At 35.9% G+C, this 21,106-nt stretch overlaps 3 protein-coding genes across 3 annotated transcripts; 2 read left to right on the top strand and 1 right to left on the bottom strand.

Annotated features, from left to right (window-relative positions):
• Positions 1 to 853: 853 nt before the first annotated feature.
• Positions 854 to 1,860, top strand: LOC101677407 (olfactory receptor 5T1-like). The gene is given in 2 exon segments (XM_004781670.3): positions 854 to 1,232; positions 1,235 to 1,860. Coding segments are annotated over 2 exon segments (984 nt in total). The 5' UTR covers positions 854 to 874.
• Positions 1,861 to 9,734: 7,874 nt separating this feature from the next.
• On the bottom strand, positions 9,735 to 10,709 carry LOC101682129 (olfactory receptor 5T1-like). The gene has a single exon (XM_004781682.2). The coding sequence runs from the start codon at positions 10,707 to 10,709 to the stop codon at positions 9,735 to 9,737; it is 975 nt and encodes a 324-aa protein (XP_004781739.2).
• Positions 10,710 to 16,152: 5,443 nt separating this feature from the next.
• Positions 16,153 to 17,144, top strand: LOC101682401 (olfactory receptor 5T2-like). Its single transcript, XM_013050581.2, is given in 2 exon segments — positions 16,153 to 17,119; positions 17,122 to 17,144. Coding segments are annotated over 2 exon segments (930 nt in total). The 5' UTR covers positions 16,153 to 16,212.
• Positions 17,145 to 21,106: the final 3,962 nt, after the last annotated feature.

Here is a 21,106-nt window from a genome sequence, read left to right as displayed (position 1 = left end):
GTAGATGGAAACTAATGGAACAGGATAATTGCCAGGAAAAAAAAATGAAGTAAATGTTTTTGGTGGAAAAGGTGGCATTGTATGATGAGATGAGATGTCTAATTTATTCCATTTCCTAGTCTTCTGGAAACACATTAAAATTAAATAATTTCAACAGTATTTGTCCTTTATTTTTTAAAGATTTATTTATTTTAGAGAGAGAAGAGTGTGTGTCTGTGTGTGTGTGTGTGCGCACGCTCCCTAGTGCAAGGAAGGGAAAGGGCAGAAAGAGAACCTTTGAGTCGACTTTCCATTGAGCCCAGAGCCCCATGCAGGGCTCCATCCCAATATCCATGAGATCATGACCTGAGCCAAAGCCCAAGAGTTGGGCCACCTTGTTGCCCCTAGAATTTCTCATTAAAATCCAACACAAGCTTGTGACAGAAGTGTACTTACTCCCACTTGAACGGTTGCAAATATTAAAGAAAGGACTTTCATGTCCATTGTAGCCAATCCAGAACTAGTATTCAGATGTGTACTTTCCACGATAATATTTTAAGACTCAAATATTCCCTTGTTTATTCATCATTGTGCATTTTAAGTTTATGTGATATGCAAAAAGACAATAAAGAATTGAACAGAAAATGATATAGACAATAAACTATTTAAGTCAACAGGTTATTTTTTAACCTGATATGTGTAATCAATGACTGATTAAAATCATTTCTTCCTTTTATTAAACAGCAAAATGCAATGACTGGGGACCAACATCTTTATTGCTGCCTATATTTTCAGTGCCAAGGAAATCATTATACCCTGCTAAGAAACAAATATGGGGATGTAATTAGGTAGACTATTTTCATGTTGCCTTTGGCACTTATAAATAAACAGTGAAATGCCAGGGTTTCCATCAGATTTAGATTTATATAGGATTCAGATGAAAAACGTGACTGAGGTCACCATGTTTATATTGATGGGCTTCACAGATGATTTTGAGATGCAGATCTTCCTGTTTTTTCTATTTCTAGCAATCTATCTTTTCACTCTGATAGGAAATTTGGGACTGGTTGTATTGGTCATTGGGGATTCTCGCCTCCACAATCCCATGTACTATTTTCTGAGTGTGTTATCATTCCTGGATGCCTGCTATTCCTCAGTTGTCACCCCAAAAATGCTGGTCAATTTCCTAGCAGAGAATAAAGCCATTTCCTACCTTGGATGTGCAGCCCAGATGCTTCTCTTTGTTACTTTTGGGACACAGAATGCTTCCTCTTGGCTGCCATGGCTTATGATCGCTATGTGGCAATCTACAACCCTCTCCTCTATTCCGTGAGCATGTCACCCAGAGTCTACGTGCCACTCATCGTTGCTTCCTACGTTGGTGGCATTTTGCATGCTTCTGTACACACGGTGGCCACATTCAGCCTGTCCTTCTGTGCATCCAATGAAATTAGACACGTCTTTTGTGACATCCCTCCACTACTTGCCATTTCTTGTTCTGACACCCACACCAACCAGCTGTTGCTCTTCTACTTTGTGGGCGCTATTGAGCTAGTCACTATCATGATTGTTCTGATCTCCTATGGTTTCATTCTGTTGGCCATTCTGAGGATGCATTCTGCTGAGGGGAGGCGGAAAGTCTTTTCTACATGTGGTTCTCACCTAACTGGAGTGACAATTTATCATGGAACCATCCTTTTCATATATATGAGACCAAGTTCCAGCTATGCTTTGGACCATGACATGATCGTGTCGATCTTTTACACAATTGTGATTCCCATGCTGAATCCCATTATCTACAGTTTAAGGAACAAAGATGTAAAAGAGGCGATGAAGAAATTGTTTGTGAGAAATTGGTTTCTAAGTAAAACACATTATTAGCACTGAATTAATCTTCAAGGACGGTTGTATAAAAGTTCATGTCTCTATGTTCAGAAACTAAAGAAAATGTCTTGGTTTTAGTGAATCATACTGTCTGTATATCCTAGAATATTTCCAAATAAAGCATTCATCAGCCCTCCAACATTGTATTTTACAAATATGATCATTTGTATCATCTATATACTTTTAATTTTCTTAAGTTTTTTAGTAACAAATAATTTATTATTAACCGCAGGGGTACAGGTCAGTGAATCACCAGTTTTACACATTTCATAGCACATACCTTCCCCAATGTCCATAACCCTACCACCCTCTCCCTATGCCCCTCCCCCGGCAACCCTCCATTTGTTTTGTGAAATTAAGAGTCTCTTACAGTTTCTCTCCCTCCTGATCCCATTTTGCTTTATTTATTCTTTTGCTACCCCCCAAACCCCCCACGTTGCCTCTCAACTTCCTCATATCAGGGAGATCATATGATAATTGTCTTTCTCTGACCTACTTATTTCGCTAAGCATAATACCCTCTAGTTCCATCCACATCAACGCAAATGGCAAGATTTCATTTCTTTGATGGTGGCATAGTACTCCATCGTATCTATATATACCACATCTTCTTTATCCAGTCATCTGTGGATGGACATCTAGGTTCTTTCTATTTGTGGAAAGAACAAATAGCCATTTGACTATTGTGGACATTGCTGCTATAAACATCCGGGTGCATGTGCCCCTTTGGATCACAACGTTTGTTTGTATCTTTAGGGTAAATGCCCAGTAGTGCAATTGTTGGGTTCATCTATATACTTTTACTGTGTTTCAAATTGATTCATATTAAATATTTGGTGATGCAAGTGTATTGCTATTGTCAGTCACTGTGGAATTTTCTTCACTCAGTGCTACTATAGCTTCTGTACTCAGGGTTCTACGGATTGGTGCATCATCACACTGTTTATAGAAAGTCATTCCCACTCGTTATGAGGTTACTTCTCCATCCTGAGTTCCCTCAGCCAGACCTCCTTAAAATTGTTTCATTTGTTCTCCATGTACTTTCAGAGTAAGATCCATCAAGGCTAATGGACATGACTTTTTCACTATTTGGCCAACACTATGTATTTTTATTCCATTATCAAAATCTTTCCTTATTACTGTCCAATAACAGAAATTATAAGATCCATTTATGAAACTCCAAAAGTTTTACTGATAAGTATTAGAACATTTATTGATGTAGTTAGGCTCAGAAAAATCAAATAAAAGTAGACCTTAGAGAAAAGCAACAACTGGTTAATTATATAAATCTATGTGCATAAAATATATATGCACACTATATATACACCATATTACCCTATATATAATACCATATGGGTATTATATATAGGGATATATATATGTGTGTGTGTGTGTATATATATATATATATATATAGTTTGTGTGGGTGTCAGAACAAGAAATCCAAGTGGTGGAGGGATCTTGCAAAGGACGTGCTTAATTTTGTTGGGTGCACAGAAGGACAGACTGAACATGGCCACTGTGTGTACAGAAACATGCAAAATGCCACTGATGCAGGAAGAAACAATGAGTGGCACACAGACTCTGGGCAACATGCCCACGGAATAGAGGAGAGGTTTTAGATTGCCACATAGTCATCGTAAGCCATGGCAGCCAAGAGAAAGCATTCTGTGGTCCCAAAAGTAACAAAGAGAATCATCTGGGTTGCATATCCAAGGTAGGAAATGATTTTATTCTCTGCTAGGAAATTGATGAGCATTTTTGTAGTAACAACTGAAGAATAACTGGCATCCAAGAATGATAAAACACTCGGAAAATTTTACATGGGATGGTGAAGCTAGGCCTCCCCAAGGACAAATATAACCAGTCCCAATACATTGCCCTATAATGTACAGTGTAAACAACCTGACATGAGCTGGCTGATCACACCAGGTAATGGTGCCATGTTGGCCCTTAAGGATTGGTCTCTGCTCCTGGTAGACTGGTTGCTCAGGCATGGGTTCAGACTAGTCAGCCCTTGTGAATGGAGGTCTATGTTACTGACCCTACACAAACCTTCATCCTTGCTGCCACAGTCACTTCATGAGCCCATTACTTGGTAAGAGGGATGGCTAGTGAAATAAGATGAATGATATCCATAGAATGAGTCCTCCCATCTACTTGATTATGAAAATCCTTCTCTGCTGAGGTCAATCTTTGGTGGGCATTGACAAGGGACCCAAATATCCTCAATGTTTAACACAGAGTGGGAAGTCTATCCACATACCTCTTGACCAGCCCTCTTGACACCAATTTTTCCCTCATGTATCTTCCAGGTCCCTGACTGTCCAACCAAACGACTGGCTATAGAACATCAATCAAAATGTAGTTTCACATCTGGTTATTTCTCTTTACAAGCAGAATAAACATCTGGATATACAGCTCACAGTTCTTCCCACTGGAAGGATATCTTTTCACTGCAGTCTTTCAGGGATGTCACAAAAAGAGGCTATCTTGACGCAGCTGTCTACTTCTAGGTGGTGTTTGCATGTCATGCAGAAGCATTTGTAAACCAGGCCTAATTCTTCTCGACCTCTGTCAAATAATCATAGGGAACTCCACGGAAGCCATAGATTCAGGCTATAAGAGAGAATTGTGGAGCCTTGGCGTGTAGGCTACTTTTTCACCTAACTTACTCGGACCTTCAAGGCCTGCTCAGACACAACTTCATATATAACCATTTCATGATGGTGTATGCCCGAATTTATGACTCTTGGGGTCAGAAAACACCCAGCTTTGAATGCAGAAACTCAGCTTTTGTGGTAATTTAGTGGCTATGGTAAAGTGTTCAGTCTCTCCTAAGACCTAGTGGCAGGTTAAAAGCTGTTTTACAAAGAAAAGTAGTTATCTATAGAGGCTGGGAAGGCTTTGCCGCACAATACTAAGGGTCTGTGATTTCCCCAAAGGGGCTGACTGAAAGCTCCAAACAGTGTCCTTCTCTGCCACTGCCACTCCAAGCACCAGAGGACCTGATGGATCATATACTTGACTTGGAAGAGAAGGTTCACAGCAGCCTTAACCTATAGCAGAGCCTTTTCCTTATCATTAACCCTTCAAAACGATCAACTTTTGAGATCAGTTAGGACATGGCTGGAGTAACACAACTAAATGAATATATTACCTTTAAAAATGAGGTCCACTAGTGTGACATTTTTGCTTGTGAAAGTGACCAGATGCAACAAATTTCCCTTGATCTTAACATGCCTTATACCACTGAAATGCAGAAAGCCCCTGAATTTTCATCAGATTAATTTTCCACTCATGTCACACGAATGTCTTACCAGTAAGTCTAGAGTAGTTACTACTTCTTGCTCATTAGGTCTACTTAATGCAATGTCATCAATGTTGTGGATCCAGGCGATATCTTGTGGAAGGAAAAAGCACACAAATCTGTATGAATCAAATTATGACATAGGCCGTAGAACTGTTGTACTCTGAGGTAGGACAGTGAAGTTTGTTGGTTTCACTAGCTCAGAGAAAACTAATTTTTTTGGTAAGCCTTATGAAAATATATGAAAGAAAACACAGTTGACAGATCAATAGCTGCACACCAAGTACCAGGGTATGTGTTAATTTACTCAGGCAATGAAGCCACATCTGTCCAAGAGCAACAATGGAAATGGTCATGTAGTAAAGCTTATGGTAATTCTCTGTCATTCTCAAAGATCCATCAGTTTTTTCTGCATAGGCTAAATAGGAGATTTAAGTGAGGATGTAATAGAATCAACCCTCTTGCATCCTTCAAGTGTTTGATGGTGAAACTAATCTCTCATTACCCTTCAAAATGCAGTATTGATTCTGGTTTACTATTTTTCATGGGAGAGGCAGATATGATTGCTCTTACTTGGGATTTTTCCATCATGATAACCCTTACTCCACAGGTCAGGGAACCAATGTGGAGATTCTGCCAAGGACTGAGTTGTTCTGTTCCAAGTAGACATTCTGGAACTGGAGGAATAACTCAGGATGGTGCAGGGATATGCAGCATTCACTGTGACATGGGCCAGAAGTAAAACTCCACTGGTCACCTGACCTCTCCAACACCCTACCCCAACTGTTGGGCCACAAACTCACAAACACACAGCAATGTCTTGGGTCTTCTGGAATCATCATCAGTTCAGAACTAGCGCCCAGTATTTCTCAAAGATTGTTTATTTCCTTTTCACAAGTACATAGTTACCCTGGTAAATGCCCCCCAAGCCTTTGGGGAAGGCTTGGAGGAAATTAAAATTTAAATTCTTGGTAGTATACCTTGGTCCTTTTTCAGGGTCACTGGCCTCCCTTCATTAAGGGGTTCTAGAACTCTAAGCTGCCTCAGTTCACAGATTAACTGAGGGACAATGGCTCTGATTTTATGATTCAAGTTAGATTTTGTGACAAGTTAAACTAGTCATTTAACCTAGAACTTTTCTGCTTATAAGGATAAGTCAGAATGCAGCATTTCTCCTCTATTTCACTTCTGGGAATACCATGTTCAACTTGCCACTGCCATTCCTTTAAATCAGTAAGGCTATTCTGTTTGCCGCTTTGAGTCTGCCATCCTATGGGGCAACCTAGGGTGAGGTGAACACATCTACTGGGGCTCTGCCACTCCAGAGTGAATGTTTCCTATGCAAATAGAAATGTAGCAACACATATCCCAAACAGGAAAGTTCTCATACAGGAGGTGCAAAGAGAGATGGAAAGAAACCCTCTAAGTTTAGGAAACTTAATACACCTGTATTAAATACTTTCAGTTAAGAAAACATTACTTAGGATATAAAGGCTTAAACTAAACATTCAATAAGATTGTTTTTGTAGGTGAGTATATATAAAGATTTGACTTTGACAAGTTTCTCTCTTTATAAGTGTAGGGGCAGCATTTATGAGAACTTCTATTTGTTAATGAAAAGTAAGATCTGAATTAAGAAATTTTTTTTTAAAAATTGCTTTCTATTTGGAAATGACTAACAAATTTTTAAAAAACTCTCCAACTATTCCATGAAGTATTTTTAGACGTTACTAAGCTACTCCTAAGTTTAAAAAAATGGGAAAAAACAGAAATATTGATGATGAGAATATGAAATAATAAAATATGTGTGATTCCACTCACACACTCTTCATTGGAAAATTGAACCTAAATGAGACAGCTAGGAAAGAATAGCAAAGTAGACTAATAAAAAGAGCAAATGTTTTATTTCTTTTTTTTTTTACATGTTTTTATTTAAATTCTAGCTAGATAACATATATGTAAAACTAGTTTCAGGAAAAGGATTTAGTGATGTATAACTTACATATAACACACGTGCCCTCCTTAATTCCATCTCCATCTAGCTCATCCCCTTTCCAGCTCCCTCCCTCACACCTTGAGTTGGGTTCTCTGTAGTTAGCTATAGTTCTGGTTTACTTTCTTCCCTCTTTCTCTCTCTCTTTTTTCCTTCCTCTATGTTCATCTGCTTTGTTTCTTAAATTCCACATGGGAATGAAATCATAGGGTATTTGTCTTTCTTAACTGACTTAATTCACTTAGCTACTATAATCTAGCTCCATTTGTGTTGTTACAAATGGCAAGATTTCATTCTTTTTTATGGCTGAATAATATTTGTGTGTGTGTGTGTGTGTGTGTGTGTGTGTGTGTTATACCACATGTTCTTTATCCATTGATCAGTGGAAGGAGATTTGGGTTCTTTCTATAGTTTGGCTACTACAGATAATGCTGCTGCTATGTACATCAGGGTACATGTGCCCTTTAAATCTATATTTTTCAATTCTTAGGCTGAATATCTAGTAGTACAATTGTTGGGTCATAGGGTAGTTCTATTTTTTTTTTTTTTTTTTTACTTTTTGAGGAACCTATTTTAAGGGAAAAATAAACTAGAAAATTTAAAAAACTAACTACTATTTAAATAGAACATTCTATATCTTGTTTCACGTGCATCTTTTCATTGAGTTAAAAAATGCTTTTGACCATTTCTTATGTAAAATATTTATTCACTTAGGGAATATTTATTGGGCAACAATTTGTTTCAGACAATATTTCAAATATATGTGTCTGGAAAATAGATCAGATAATAAATCAAATATAAATTAAGTGTATATTGTATGAAAGAGTGACAAGTGCAATGGCTATATTCAAGAAAGAATATGAGGATAGTCAATGGAAATAAATTGTAATTATTATAATGTAGTCAATGAAATCCTCACTAAGAAAAGGCATTTTAAAAAAGGAGTCATGAATGGCAGCTGAGTAAACAGTCCAAATAGAAGAAAAGAAATGAAGAAAAATTGGGGGTGGTGGAGTATATAATGTTGTAGGAGATTATCTGTATTTGTGTAGTTAAGGTATTATTTAAACCCAACAATCCCATTTTAGAGAAATATCCCTACATTGTGTTCTATGTTTTAAGGAGATCATCCTATTGGAAACAAAGGGATTTAACACTTAAAAATAATAACACATAAAAATAATAATAATGGTGGGGCAGCTGGGTGGCTCAGTCAGTTAAGCATCTGCCTTCCATTTAGTTCATGATCCCCGGGTCCTGAGATTGAGCCCCACGCTTCTCCCTCTCCTTCCCACTTGTGCTTTCTCTTGCTATCTCTTTTTCTTTCTCTCAAATAAATAAAATCTTTTTAAAAAATGGTGATAATGAAAGGAAGGAGGGAGGGATGAAAAACCAAAACCATTTACAATTAATTAACTTTGAAGGACACATGTCCTTGCAATGAAAATGAGGTCTGTTGGAAGCAGGACTAAACACAAGTATAATCAGGATGCTTCTCTGTACCTCAGTTCTTGGGTCTGGGCACTGAGGACTGGTGGCATCTCTAATTGCATCTCAAGGTGGTAATGGTCAAAAGAAAGCAGAGCAAAAGCTGAGTCTGTAACGGGTTATGAGGAAAACTCACCAAGATGGGCTGAGGATTAGCTTAGCTTCTACCAGTTGGCTGTGTCTTACTCGCCAAATTGTGTCTGTCTATCATTCTTGAGTTTAAGTATAATCTTGATATATTCTAATGCCTAGTATCTGTATTTTGGGATGAAGTAAAAATGGATTCAACGTCCATGTTCTCAATGAAATAAGAAAAAGAGGAGAGATGCACCCTCACAAGCAGGGTGGTAATGACACCCGAGATTTAAATATATTATCTGTGGCTCCTGCTACCACTGCACAGATTAAAGGATAGAGCAGAATGCTTTCATGAGGAGACAGATATAAGAGAATTTAGGGAAATGGATTGGGATTCTGTGAGCTGGAGTTTTGCTATCAGTTAGGTGGTATTTGCTCAAGATAGTCAGATATAATTATAAAATTATTAAGAACTGCAACTATGGGAGATAATCAAGTTTGATGTATATTGAGGGTGAAAATTAATACTATGCATTTTAAAGTAAAGATCACATGTATATGTAACTCTGCATGTATAAATATACTTATATATGATAAATATGGGTGTATATGTAAATATATTTATATATAGATATATGCAGTATATCTATCTATCTATCTATCTATCTACAAGTGTCCACATTATACTTTCAGAACACAGAGTCACAGAGAGGAATGGCCACATAGATATAGAAAGAAAAGACTGCAATTAAAAAAAAAAAAAAAAAGACTTCCCCTTGCAAGTGAAAGGGAGAGGCCTCAAAAGAAATTCACTCTGCCTTCACCTTCAGAATTATAGATTTTATAACAATGATAAATAAATTTCTTTTGTTAAGCCAGTACTCTGTGGCACTTTGGTAGGGCAATCTGAGCAAAATAATACAATCACTATCATTTTAATATTAAGACAATAAATATTATTCTTACCTTTTCTTAATTTTGTGGTCAGTGTGAACAATATACTTTATTTAGGTAACCAAATTTTACCAAACATTTTTTTCATTGCCTCTTTTACATCTTTGTTCCTTAAACTATAGATGATGGGATTCAGCATGGGAATCACAATTGTGTAAAAGATCGACACAATCATGTCATGGTCCAGAGTGTAGCTGGAACTCGGTCTCACATACATGAAGAGGATGGTTCCATGATACACTGACACTCCGGTTAAGTGAGAACCACACGTAGAAAAGACTTTCTGCCTCCCCTCAGCAGAATGCATCCTCAGAATGGCCAACAGAATGAAACCATAAGAGATCAGAACAATCATGATAGTGACTATCTCAATAGCGCCCACAAAGTAGAAGAGCAACAGCTGGTTGGTGTGGGTGTCAGAACAAGAAATGGCAAGTAGTGGAGGGATGTCACAAAAGACGTGTCTAATTTCATTGGATGCACAGAAGGACAGGCTGAATGTGGCCACCGTGTGTACAGAAGCATGCAAAATGCCACCAACGTAGGAAGCAACGATGAGTGGCACGTAGACTCTGGGTGACATGCTCACGGAATAGAGGAGAGGGTTGTAGATTGCCACATAGCGATCATAAGCCATGGCAGCCAAGAGGAAGCATTCTGTGGTCCCAAAAGTAACAAAGAGAAGCATCTGGGCTGCACATCCAAGGTAGGAAATGGCTTTATTCTCTGCTAGGAAATTGACCAGCATTTTTGGGGTGACAACTGAGGAATAGCAGGCATCCAGGAATGATAACACACTCAGAAAATAGTACATGGGATTGTGGAGGCGAGAATCCCCAATGACCAATATAACCAGTCCCAAATTTCCTATCAGAGTGAAAAGATAGATTGCTAGAAATAGAAAAAACAGGAAGATCTGCATCTCAAAATCATCTGTGAAACCTATCAATATAAACATGGTGACCTCAGTCACGTTTTTCATCTGACTCCTGTGTAAATCTAAATCTGATGGAAATCCTGGCATTTTAATGTTTATAGGTTTTAAAGGTAGTTTTTTTTTTAAATTTAGTAGAACACACCCTATTTATCCTTATGTTTGTTTCTTATAAAAGTATGTTGAAATCCTTGGCAGTGAAGGAATATGCGGTGATGGGCTTGGAAGTTGGGTTCAAGTGAATTCATTACCCTGTATAAATAAATTAAAGAAATTATGTTATTAAGTTGTTGGTTAAATTTGTCATGTTAAAAGTTATGCCAATAAATGATTTGATTTCCAGTTAGTTTCTGTCAAAATTCTCCCACTTGGTTTCACATTCCATCACCTCAAAATCCTCAAAGATGAATGACTATAGGAATGAAAGAAAAACCTGAAAGTAATATAATAAAAATTACATACCTGAGTACTAGCCCTAGATTTTGTACAACACATGTGAGATTCCTTTTGTGTGTGTGCACAATTGTTAAAATGGGAGCAACCATATCTATATCACAAAATTGGGATGCATTTAAATCAGAAAAATAATGTGAAACTATTTAATTTTGAAATATTCCCAAATGAGTACAATATGGGATGTTAGACTTAATTTCAGCTTGTCATATGGGGTGGCCCTTTCTGACCATCCTAATACACTTTGGTATCAGGCACCTTAAAAATACATCCATGTCATTGCATTGTACTTTGGGCATATCAGTAAGTGACACTATGTTTATTTACATCACCCCTGAAGATTTTGTCCATAATAATTTTCTTATAATTTTTAATTTCTCTGATTTTATCTGTAGTGCAAGAAGGTAGCTTGTAGATGAAGGCATTAAAGGTAATCAACATCTTGTCCCAACAGAGCAATTATCTACTTCACTCCAGGGAACTAGAGGGATGAAAGCCAAAAAACATGGAGTTTACTTCTTCCAAAATGCACTTCAAAAAGGCTTTTGCCAACTCATATTTAAATAAATTAAACTTGATTGTGTTGTTTTTTTTTCCAGCTAATTTCAGTTTAAGAAATAAGGCCTAGATAGAAAAAAATGCGGACCATCAATGTTAACAAAATAGACCGATCTGGATGATTAAAATTGTCAATTTTTCATCTGTAATGCAGTTAGAAAACATAAAGTAAGGTACATGCATGAGAACAATGTTATAAATGCTAAGCTGGAGAAGGGAGGCTATGATAGCAGCAAAAACACATGATATTAACCACTAATACTAAACTAATACTAAAGGTTAGAAATTTTGTGTACATTATCTTAGATAAGCTACATAGCTACCTGCACAGTAAATAATTCAGCATCCTTTTATAGATGAGAAAACTGAGAAACATCCAAGCCTGTAACCTGCCCAAGGTCATATAGTCAGGAGCAAAGCGAGATGCAAGACCAGGTTTGTCTGTTCCATACGATAAACTATTTTCCCTTGACCATGTTGCAAATTCATTGTGATAGGCCATAATTCTGGAAGTGTTATCTCCTAGAAACGATACAAAATAACATCTTCATGTCTTTGAAGTATTTTATAAAGCTATCACGTTAAGCAGACCATGATTAAAAAAACAAAACAAAACAAAACAAAACTGAAGTGACTTCTTGTTCAAGCAGCTGACCAGCAAAACAAATTTAAAATCAATGTATATCCTTCCATTTGAAAACAAAAACAAAAAATTATGATCCCAAAATGGTATATATTTATTGGTTGGTTGATATTTCTCCATATTTAACAGTTCTCCTAAATTTGTAATATAATCCCTTACTTCTACTACCTTATTCCAACTATTATCTTTCATCAAGAAAATGACATGACATGTCTAAACTACAACCTATTGACCTAAATATGTAGGTAGTCTTTCTTATGATCTCAGCTGTTATCTGGACTTCCTTTATGCAATTTTAATTCAACTCTAAATTAACTAGAAATTTCTGCCTCAGATTTAAATATTAAAACATAAAAACTAACCAGAGATTCAAGGTTATGACTTCTGAAATATTTTGTAAGTCATAAGAAACTCTTTCCTCTTACCTGTGGAAATGAACTGCTTACTCAGTTAAGTTGCCTGTGAACACTAAGTATTTGGGCTTTTATACCAAGTTCTCAAGCTCTTTTTGAAGTCCACAGGGATGCTTCAAGTAGAAAGTACACTAATTATCCTCTGGAACAGAAAAGTCACATAATTTCATGTTTGTTTGTTTTTTTAATATTAAATTAATGGTTCTAGAACAATGAACTACAAGGTAAAATGATTACATGAATACCCTTTGGCCTCTGCTATAAAATAATCCTTAGTGCAGAAAGAATGGCATGGAGATGGAAAATAATCTAATGCTACAGGACATAATCTTGACTCAAACACTAAATAGCTTTGTGCCATGGGGTTTATGACTTAAATTCTCTAAAATTCACTTCTTTCTTCCTGAGAGTATAACCCATTTACTTGTCTCAAAATTATCATTTAATATTTATTTATTTATTTATTTGACTTGTTTTAACTTATTTTTCATTTAACTTTTAAAGTGCTGTACTTCTTAGTGGCACGAGAGATATATTGAAGCTCACTGAGAGTTTACCAAGGAGAAAGGACATGCATACCTAACAGGAAGTACTGAAAGCAGAAAGTTTACTGATGGGACAGTAGACAGATGACTTTAATATTCTATGTAATAAAACAGAATATTAGAGATCTGGCAGAGATAAAGGTCAAACTTTCTGTGTTGATCAGGGTCTTGCGAACCTTATATAGTCATCTATAAACTAGTTCCTGGTTATGTACTTAAATAAATTATTCAAAAATTTGTTGAAAATACATGAATGCCTAAGCTCAACACCTAGGGAGTCTACGTTAATACATAGGGAATGTTGGTCATAGAATTTGAATTTATGAAAGAAGAAAGGAAAGAAAGAAAGAAAGAAGAAAGTTAGTTGACATGGATAGAGCTGAATTGTAAATAAAGGATGTATTAATTAAATGTAATCCTAAGTGATCTATATATGCAATGCAGTCCTAGTTAAAACTAAGAAAAAATGCAGAAATTCACAAGGGAATTCTAGAATTCTACAATAGAGAATATTTTATCACCTGTAACATGATTGTTGTTACACAGATGTATATGTTTATTGACATCCATGTAACTGGCACATATAAATGGTAGATATTCTGTATTTATATCCAAAAAAGCAATAACCCCAACTTAAAAAAAATGAACTATTACCACAGGTTAGCCTTTGTTTCATCCTATGGTTATCCTTGCTGGGAAAATAGTGACTGAAAGATATAAGAGGCTCTTTGGGTTCTGGCCATGTTCTATTTCCTGGGCTTGTTTACAGGGGTATGTTTAATTAAAAAATTCATCAAGCTGGGATGCCTGGGTTGTTCAGTAAGTTGGGTGTCTGATTCTTGATTTTTGGCTCATCAGATCATGATCACATGATCCCTCCCTTGTTGAAACTCCCCTTCCTAGTGTATTTGACCTATCCAGTTGACAAGCTTCTCAGTATTTTCTTTTTCTAGGTGAAGGGCTATCCTTTTCAAAGGGAGAATATGCTGCATGTTTCTGAGATCTTTTTCAGACTCTGACAGATCCTTCCTGACAGTGATGAAGGATGGGTAAAAGCAAGGACTATCCAAAAAATTTAAAGAAAAATAAAAATTCTACCTGGCATCTCAATAGACATAGGTTTACAAATGTTAAATATTTCTATTTTGGTCCTAGTTGTGTGTGTGTGTGTGTGTGTGTGTGTGTGTGTGTGAATTGCATCTGTATATATTTGTTTTTCAATCAATCAATAGATATTTTTATTTAATCTGAATAAATGCTAGAGTAGCATCTAGGATTCACAAAGCTACATGATTTACCAAGTCCCACAGAGCTTTAAACTTTTAATGTCTCCTCCACATTTCTATGGGATTTTTGGACTTTTCCTTTTACCTTGAAGAATAATCTTCCAAGAAGCTCAAAATGTATACCTATAGATGGATATATTAAAACCACATATTTTATAATTTGAACGGAGTAAAGGTGTAATACATTTGGTTGACTCTAATAAAATGGCTCCTATTGCCAAAAGGAGGAAACCAGTTCTCAGAGAAGTTAGTTCTAACCAAGTATCAGAGCTATTATATAAAAGTATGTCTCTGAGCTAAAGATTTCTTATCTAGCGTCAATGTATACATATTTAAATCATTATTTTAAACCAGGAATCGAATAACTATTTATTTTATAAAACATTAACATGGTACATTATTCCAGACCTCTTACTTTTTCATTACTGAGTAAATTCTTGTGTTGTTATTTTTCACCAAAGATAATTGGGGCATATTCCTGTATGGGCATCTCCCGTGGGGTTTATAAACAGCCAAGTAAGTGGATATAAGCGATCTAAATGAACCTTATTCATAATGTACCTAAACCTGCCTTTGCTATTCTGTGGGTAAGAGAAATTTTCAGATAATTTGCTGCATATTTGAGATGTGAAACCTAAGACAACAAAGTTAAATATACTATGAAATCCCCCATACTAAAGCCTCGTTGCCTATTCCATAGGTGAATAGAATGCATTCATTACAAACTAGATTTATGAAGAGTCTGTCTAAGAAATGGAAAACAACACTTCCTGGAATAAAACAAAGGTAATGGAAAATAAGGAATTTCTGTTTGTAAAAGTAATAAGAAGGCTCCAAGCATATTTGTGTGTTCATTTTCCTCATATCAGAAGACAGACCAGCTCAAAGTGAAAATAAGATAAAACTTATAGATAAAGAGTCAAAAAACATTTGACTTATTCACCGCTCAGGGGGCTTATATGTTGATATAATAAGGAAAATAGTAATTTTTTAAAGATTATTTTGCTAGCCACTTCTGATTGCTCCTTATGTTCATGTTTCTCTAGTCTTAATGACTTAAAAATACTCAAATACATAAAAAATCGTGTTTTTTTTTTTTTAATTTCAGGGGAGGTGCTGGGGAGGGAAGTCAATTGCAGAATGAAGCTATGGTATAGTAAGAATCAATGAAGAAAAGTGAAAAGTGCATGCTCTCTGAGGGAGACCTGGGATTGAATTTTGCCATAATTCTGCAGATGAGTAGCTTGTAACAATTTTACAGAATTTCTGACAGGTTTAGAATTCTGGTGTGAATTGCAATGTTGTGTTCACTGATATACTATCTTGTGTTTGTATGTTATAAGAAAAATTATACTTACCTGTTCATTTTGTGTTTTAATGTGATTTAAAAGGAAAATAGCTAATAGAATTCATTGGTAAATTAAACATTTGATCTCATAGTGTTAAAAATGATGTAAGTTGAGCCAGTGAATAAAAATTCAAATCTTCCATTTAATTCTGCAGTGAGTGCCATCAACCTTAGACCCACCATCTTGTCACTGTCTTCTGATCAGCTGCTTGGAAATTATGCATTACCATAAAATAAATATGAGATGGAGTTCACTTTCCTTGACTTGCACAACTGCTCACTTTTGTCATATTAATATGAATTATGAATTTATTAATATCTTCAAGTTTGTTCCATAAGGTACCAACATGAAGAATTTCACTGAAGTCACCATATTTATACTGAAGGGCTTCACAGAGAAGCCTGAGCTACAGATAATCTTGTTCTTCTTGTTTCTAGCAGTCTATCTCTTTACTATGATGGGAAACTTACTTTTAGTTTTATTGGTCATTGGGGATTGCCGGCTCCACAACCCCATGTACTATTTTCTGAGTGTGTTATCATCTGTGGATGCCTGTTTTTCCTCAGTAATTACCCCAAATATGTTAGTAGATTTTATGTCAAAGAATAACGTCATTTCAGTCCCTGGATGTGCAGCCCAGATGCTCCTCTTTGTTACTTTTGGGACCACAGAATGCTTCCTCTTGGCTGCCATGGCTTATGACCGCTACGTGGCAATCTACAACCCTCTCCTCTATTCTGTGATCATGTCACCCAGAGTCTACGTGCCACTCATAGTTGCTTCCTATGTTGGTGGCATTTTGAATGCTTCTGTACACACGGTGGCCACATTCAGCCTCTCCTTCTGTGCATCCAATGAAATTAGACACGTCTTTTGTGACATCCCTCCACTACTTGCCATTTCTTGTTCTGACACCCACACCAACCAGCTGTTGCTCTTCTACTTTGTGGGCGCTATTGAGATAGTCACTATCATGATTGTTCTGATCTCTTATGGTTTCATTCTGTTGGCCATTCTGAGGATGCATTCTGCTGAGGGGAGGCGGAAAGTCTTTTCTACATGTGGTTCTCACCTAACTGGAGTGACAATTTATTATGGAACTATCCTTTTCATGTATATGAGACCAAGTTCCAGCTATGCTTTGGACCATGACATGATCGTGTCGATCTTTTACACAATTGTGATTCCCATGCTGAATCCCATCATCTACAGTTTAAGGAACAAAGATGTAAAAGAGGCAATGAAAAGAGTGTTTCAAAAAATTGGTTTATTAATTAATGATATTTTTCACACTAACCCATTAAATTGAATCAATGAAGCATGAAGTACATTGTGTCCAGTTAAAGAAGTTGTGATAAAAATATTTTGTTTCTGTTTATTAGTGTCTTTCTAGTCTTCTTATTTGAAAAATAAAGATAATAAATAAAGGTTATTTATGTTCTATATGTTCTATATATGTAACAGCACCATGCATCTAGTACATAGTGCTATTTCTTCTATAGACAAGATTCATAGGTTCAGGATTCAAAAGATTCCAATGGAAGTAGAACCACTCACTGTATCACCCAGTGACCCGCACACATAATTTTGCTTCCTGTTCCTATAATCTTGCAGCTTCAGGAACGGAGATTAAAAGAGGTAATGAAAAATAATTTAAAGAGAAATTATTTCATAAATTAAGGATATTATTATCTTTAAGTAAAACCAAAAAGTTTATCCCTGCTTTTAAGAGCCTTGGTACATGAAATGAAAGAATACACTGATTTTTTTTTTTTCACTTTGCCAACTGCATCATTTGGCTTTCAGAGTATAATTTAGAGAGTACTGAAAATCTTCTTTAAGTCATTAGCAGAAAGAAGAGAGAGAGGAATACATTTAAAATGGTTTCCACCAGATTTGCTAATTTATTCCTTTTACTGAAACACATAGAGTTGTCAGGTTTTGAGCATGGATGATAAATAAGATGAAGACAAAATAAAAAGCAAAAAAAAAAAAAAGAGAGAGAGGAGAGAGAGAGAGAGAAGAAAGGAAGGCAGGAAGGCAGGAAGGAAGGAAGGAAGGAAGGAGATTAGTTTTACCATTTATAGCTATGCTGATTCTGAGATTCCATTACATTTTCAAGATGCAGAACTAGAATCCCAATAAATATTGTACTGATACATGTGTTGTTATCTAGAAAGGAGATATTTGAAATTACAGCACTGGATGAGACTTAAAACAGTATATAAGTAGGTGAAGGGTTTAAGAGTACACTTATCTTGGGGTGCCTGGGTGGCTCAGTGGCGTAAGCCTCTGCCTTCGGCTCAGGTCATGATCTCAGGGTCCTGGGATCAAGCCCCACATTGGGCTATCTAATCAGCAGGGAACCTACTACCTGTCCCTCACCACCGCTTGCTTCTCTGCCTACTTGTGATCTCTCTCTGCCAAATAAATAAACTCTTAAAAAAAAAAAAAGATTCACATTAAGACAAAAAAGAGTACACTTATCTTGACAAGCACTGAGTAATATATGTAACTGCTGAATTACTCTATGGTACACCTAAAGTTAAAACAACACTATGTTAGAGGCACTGTAATTACAATTTTAAATAAAAAATACATGTATAAAATTTCCACTTTCATTTAAGATGTAGAGAGCTGCAATAATGTTTTTTAAAAATCCAGATAATCTACAAATTTTAACTTTTCATAACTCTGTCAAAGAGCAGAGTTTGAAAACACCAAAGTAATCTGAATTACTTGGGGAGACAAGCTCCTCCAGGGAGAGAGGAGATAAATTAATTGTTTTCACCTTCAGCAAAAGGTGGGAGAAAGATGTGGCCACCGTGCAAGAAGGTAGAAAGAAATTAGCTAAATTAAGCATACATTCATATATATATGTGTGTGTGTATACATATATATATGTGTGTGTGTATATGTATATACATATACACACACATTTAACATATACATACATATATTTTACATACATACACACATAACATATGTTAAATTCCAGTAATTTTGGCTGTTGGGAAGAGCAGAGAAGCCTAGAAAGTGGATTTACCTTCACTCTAAGTGTTCTCTGCTGTTCCCAGCCAAGAATAGTAAGAATAGCTCATAAGAATAGTAATAAAGGCAGCTTTTCAAAAACAGGTATTCCCAGAGATTTAAATTACTAGGTTAAAAGGTCTAGTCGTCAGGGCACCTGAGTGGCTCAAGTGGTTAATGATCTGACTCTCAATTTCGGCTCAGGTCACGATCTCAGGGTTGTGAGAACCAGCCCACAACCAGCTCCACACTCAGCACCAAGCTGCTTGAGATCCTCTCCCTATCCTTCTGCTTCTCCCCATGTTCATCTTTCTTCTTTCTAAAATAAATAATCTTTTTTTTTTTTTAAAGATTTTTCTTCTTTCTAAAGATAAAGAGAATCTTAAAGAATGCGGGACTCGATCCCATGAGAGAAGGCAGCGGCTTAACCCACTGAGCCATCCAGGCGCCCCTAAAATAAATAATCTTAAAAAAATAAGATCTTTGGAGAGAGTAAACAATATATACGTGAGTCTATATTTCGTCAACAGACAGAAACCACAAAGAAGTGTCCAATGATGGACATTCAACACACACCCAGACTCTCTCAGTATTAGAGACAAGCAATTCCTTTATCAGGTCATCAGTAGATCAAAAAAAATGAGGAAAAAAATCGGAAAACTTGATGATAAACAATAGGAATTAAGCAAACAATGAGAAAAAAATGAGAAAATATGTATATAACAATTGTGACATAATATCAAACAGTCTAATATACAGAACAAAAAATAGAGAAGGAATTAATCAGAAGAAATGTTTGAAAATATAATGGCCAAGACTTCTAAAATTAACAAAAGGAAATATCAAACCATGAGTCAAAAAGTAGACCCTAGAAAGGAAAAGTACAAAAAGCAAACAAATCAACCAATGAAACACACCTAGACTCATTAGTATCACTGATTAATAATAAAGATAAATAGAAAATTATGAAAGCACTCAGAGGAACATGCATGTCACATACAGAAGAGAAAATATAAGGATATAGCAGATGCCATAAGAAATGACTCACACCAGATATAATGAAGAAATACTTAAAGGAGTGAAATATAGTCACTATTAATCCCAAATTTAATATCCATAGAAATGTTTGGAATATATTAAAAAAAATAAAAACAAGGGGCACTTGGCTGGCTCAGCTGGTTAAGTGTCTGCCTTCTTTAGCTCAGGTCATTATCCCAAGGTCTTGGGATAGAGCCCCGCCTTGGCCTCCCTGCTCAGCAGGGAGGCTACTTCTCCCTCTCCCTACTTGTGCTCTCTCTCTATCTCTCTGTCAACTAAATAAATAAAATCTTTTAAAAGATGTATAAACAAAATAGACTTTTTCAGGAAATAAATATACACACACTGAAATAATTTATATCAAGCAAACTTGTGCTTCAACAATTATCCAGCCAAAAGAAGTATAACAGAAGAAATTATGTGTCTACACAAAGAAATGAATAAAACTAAAAATATCTAAAATAAAGATAAATGTAACATATATTGGATATTTAATTATAATTTCTTTAAAGAGTAAATGAAGTAAAACTATGTTGATGCATTAATTATTGGATATACGACAAAAATAGAATAAAAAATAGAGAAAAATTGGCTCTAAGCTTCTGACATTAAAAGTTATGTTGTATGTTATTCTAGGTTAACTGTATTATATTAAATATACATATTAAAATTCCCATGGCCACCATTGAAAAGAGAGAAGATACTCATTACCAATATCAGGAATGAAAAAAGGGCTGTCACTTGGTCCCCAGAAATATTAAAAGGATAGTAATAGAATATTACAAAGAACTCTTTATTAATAATTTTGAAAATTAAATGAAATGTACAGTTGCTTAAAGGTGATCTTATCAGAGGAAATGGGTGACCTGAATAGTCCTATGTCTTTTAAGTAAATTGAAGTACTCCTTAGAAGTCTGTATGAAAAAAAAAACAAATCAGGGAATTGTTTCCCCAAAATGAAAACCTCCCCTTTCTCTCAGGCTGCAATGGGCAGAGTATTAGGTGACCCCTCTTTAATAATGCTGAAGAGGACCAGATCTGGGGACACCAATGCAACAATATAGAAGAAACCTTGGAGGCATCCAGAGACCCTAGCCCCCTAAACTCTGCAACATTGTTACAACAGAGGGTACTTGTTTCTTCTTTGTTGAGACACTGTTTCTGAATCCTTT

This window comes from Mustela putorius, unplaced genomic scaffold, assembly GCF_011764305.1.
Source record: "Mustela putorius furo isolate JIRA1106 unplaced genomic scaffold, ASM1176430v1.1 tig00000127_pilon_pilon_pilon, whole genome shotgun sequence".
NCBI lineage: Eukaryota > Metazoa > Chordata > Mammalia > Carnivora > Mustelidae > Mustela > Mustela putorius.
This window is presented reverse-complemented; position numbering and strand designations above follow the sequence as displayed.

Excerpts from the sequence above, each read along its gene's own strand:
- LOC101682129 (XM_004781682.2), bottom strand. The coding sequence starts at position 10,709 with ATGCCAGGATTTCCATCAGATTTAGATTTACACAGGAGTCAGATGAAA.